General features: G+C 43.9%; 1 protein-coding gene across 1 annotated transcript; it reads left to right on the forward strand.

Moving 5' to 3' along the window:
* Nucleotides 1-283: 283 nt before the first annotated feature.
* LOC116012489 (scarecrow-like protein 32) lies at nt 284-2,334 on the forward strand. The gene has a single exon (XM_031252035.1). The coding sequence runs from the start codon at nt 768-770 to the stop codon at nt 2,130-2,132; it is 1,365 nt and encodes a 454-aa protein (XP_031107895.1). The 5' UTR covers nt 284-767; the 3' UTR covers nt 2,133-2,334.
* Nucleotides 2,335-3,117: the final 783 nt, after the last annotated feature.

Consider the following 3,117-nt stretch of genomic DNA (forward strand, 5'->3'; position numbering starts at 1 on the left):
TGTAACTAGGTTAATATATGCTAATAATAATAGTAATAACTGCGCAGCCGGGGTACATAAAATGATTTTTGCATGATGTAATAATTAGTTGTAGTGAGCCAAAAGCCAAATTAAAGCTACTTGCATTTCTCTCTCTCTCTCTCATTCATTCTATAAAAACACTACATGCCAAATTCCCATCTTCCATATATTGACAACTCCTTGGGCGGCCATTCCACATTATGTATGTCCCACTCCATCCCCCCCTGTCTCTCTATATCTATCTTCTTCTGTAACACTCCTTCTGTAGCCTTGAAAATTCTCTGGGTTAGCTGACTCTCTACCCTCCCTCCATGAACTGATCTGCTGAAAAGTGGAAAAGTAGTCTGTATTGATGCAGAGAATGAAGAGTCCCTTTTGCCCAATTTGACTTTAAACCGGTTACTTTTTTTTTTTTTGGGTTGTGGGTTTTTCTCAGCTGTCCCTTTTTTTGCTGCCCGTGGGAAGATCAATAAATCTTGATTGTAAAAGCTGATCAGTCTTTTTAACTTCCTCTGCAATACAAAAAAGTGAGATCAGAATTAATCCATCCCTTTCCGTTTTACTAAAATGTGTTCAATTTGGTATCAGAGCTTAGAAAATATAGTGTATTGACCCGTCTCTTTCTTTCTTTTTAATACGGTGACTCTATTTGTATGGGTGTGAAGTAAGCTAAGTAATCTATCTAGCATTTAGGTAGGTTTGGTTTTTGTAATTTTGAGTTTCATCAGTTTGGGTTTAATTTCTTCATGATGCAATTCACGGAGACCTTACCGGCGCCGTCGCACCAAATCTCACCGTTCTCTAGCCTGGTGACGAACAAGAATCAGGTTCATCGGACGCGACCATGGCCGGGATTTCCGACATCGTCCAAGAACCTAGGAACCAGCATAGGAGATGCTAACTGCATGGAGCAGTTGCTAGTCCACTGTGCGAACGCGATCGAGAGCAACGACGCCACTCTAGCTCAGCAGATCTTGTGGGTCCTCAATAATATAGCCACTCCCGACGGGGACTCCAACCAGCGTCTCACTTCCGCCTTTCTGCGGGCCCTCATAGCCCGGGCCGCCATGAGCGGCACGTGCAAGCTCCTGGCCGCCATGGCCGACCTCCACCCCGGCCTCAACCTCAACATGATGGACACCCACAGATTCTCAACCATAGAGCTGGCCAGCTTCGTTGACCTCACGCCCTGGTACCGCTTCGGCTTCACCGCCGCCAACGCCGCTATAATAGACGCCGTGGAGGGCTACTCCGTCGTTCACATTGTCGACCTAAGCTCCACCCATTGCATGCAGATCCCTACTCTTATCGACGCCATCGCCGCCCGCCCCGAAGGCCCGCCGTTGATCAAGCTTACACTCGCCGCCGCCGCCGACGAATTCCCGCCCATGCTCGACCTTTCCTACGAGGACCTCGGCGCCAAGCTCGTCAACTTCGCACGGTCCCGAAACGTGGAGCTAAATTTCTCGGTCGTCCCCTCCACTCCTTCAGACGGGTTTTCCTCATTGATCCAGCAACTCCGGCTGCAAAACCTCGTACGAGCGGAAAACGGCGAGGCGCTCGTGATGAACTGTCATATGATGTTACACTACATTCCCGACGAAACCCTGTACGAGAATTCCCATTCTCAATCCCAATCCGCCGCTTCCTCGTTCCGGACGATGTTTCTCAAATCAATCCGGAGCCTAGTCCCGACAATCCTTCTCCTAATCGACGAGGACGCGGATTTCACCTCCAACAACCTGGTCTGCAGACTAAGGTCGGCTTTTAACTACCTATGGATTCCGTACGACACGGTGGACACGTTCCTCCCCAGAGGCAGCAAGCAACGGCAGTGGTACGAGGCCAACATCTGTTGGAAAGTGGAGAACGTGATAGCCCAGGAAGGCGTCCAGAGAGTGGAGCGGCTGGAGCCCAAAACGCGGTGGGTGCAACGGCTGAGGAACGCCAATTTCAGAGGCGTCCCGTTCTCCGACGACGGCGTTTCCGAGGTGAAGAACATGCTGGACGAGCACGCCGCCGGCTGGGGACTCAAGAGAGAAGACGATGATGTTGTGCTCACATGGAAAGGCCATAATGTCGTGTTTGCCACTGCTTGGGTCCCTAACTAGTTAGTTAGTTAACATCATGTTGCATTGTTCGTTAAGTTCATCTTAATGTCGGATTAACGAACTTAGCTTGCATTTTTTTTTATGGTGACTAAGGAAAATCAGCAGCTTAGATTGAAGGTCAATAGGCCAGGAAGTCAAACTTGTAAACTTTTTATTACAAGTAAACAGTTTGACCAATTTGGCTAAAATTGTCTTCCTTTAACTTGCTTGCATTGTTAACTACTGCTAATCTTGCTAGGTAGCTCTACATCGTACTGTTTTAATTTCATCATTATTAACCATTTTTGAAGAGGCGGAATGGAAGTTTAATTACATTAGGATGATCTGAAGAAATTTTCTATCTTATCTTAGCATTACTATGTGGTCGTAGATGGTTGTCTGAATGAAATTAGTTAGCTGTATATGTCACCGTGAACTCCACTGTGTCAAGTACACTACTTCTGCTGTCCTTTTGCTGTTTTTCTTAAGTTTTATTTACAATTTTATTTAGTTTTTTTTTTTGTTCTTTTTACCACCAACATTTTGCTTTTATTTGGGAAAAAAAGACAAAGCTACATTTGATTATTTAATGATGTTATTATGATTATACAATAAGCTAAGAGGAATTTTAAAACCATGTGCTCTATTTTATTACAAGTTGGGTGCGTGAGAAAATTGACCGACTTCTTAAACATATTGTCATTTGTAAACGTTTTTTTTTGGTGAATCATTTGTAAACGTTATTAAAACGAGTGTATGTGAATCTAGTAGTTTGAATCAATTGATAAGGGGACAACTATGTAATTGCCAAGTTAGCTAAGAATCACACTCTGTAAGTGTAACTCAAGAGACACAAATTTGCTGGGAAAATTACATCTTGCATTTAGTTTCCACATTTTTAGCGAGTAACAAGAGACATTTAACGTTTCTTGTTGTTAACATAATATTTCCAATTAACATATTTTGTACCTATAATTAATAACGTATGTGTTTATAGTTGCTATAT

This window comes from Ipomoea triloba, chromosome 3, assembly GCF_003576645.1.
Source record: "Ipomoea triloba cultivar NCNSP0323 chromosome 3, ASM357664v1".
Lineage (NCBI taxonomy): Eukaryota > Viridiplantae > Streptophyta > Magnoliopsida > Solanales > Convolvulaceae > Ipomoea > Ipomoea triloba.

What these genes read in the sequence shown, in the direction of transcription:
- LOC116012489 (XM_031252035.1), top strand. Translation starts at nt 768, where the DNA reads ATGATGCAATTCACGGAGACCTTACCGGCGCCGTCGCACCAAATCTCA.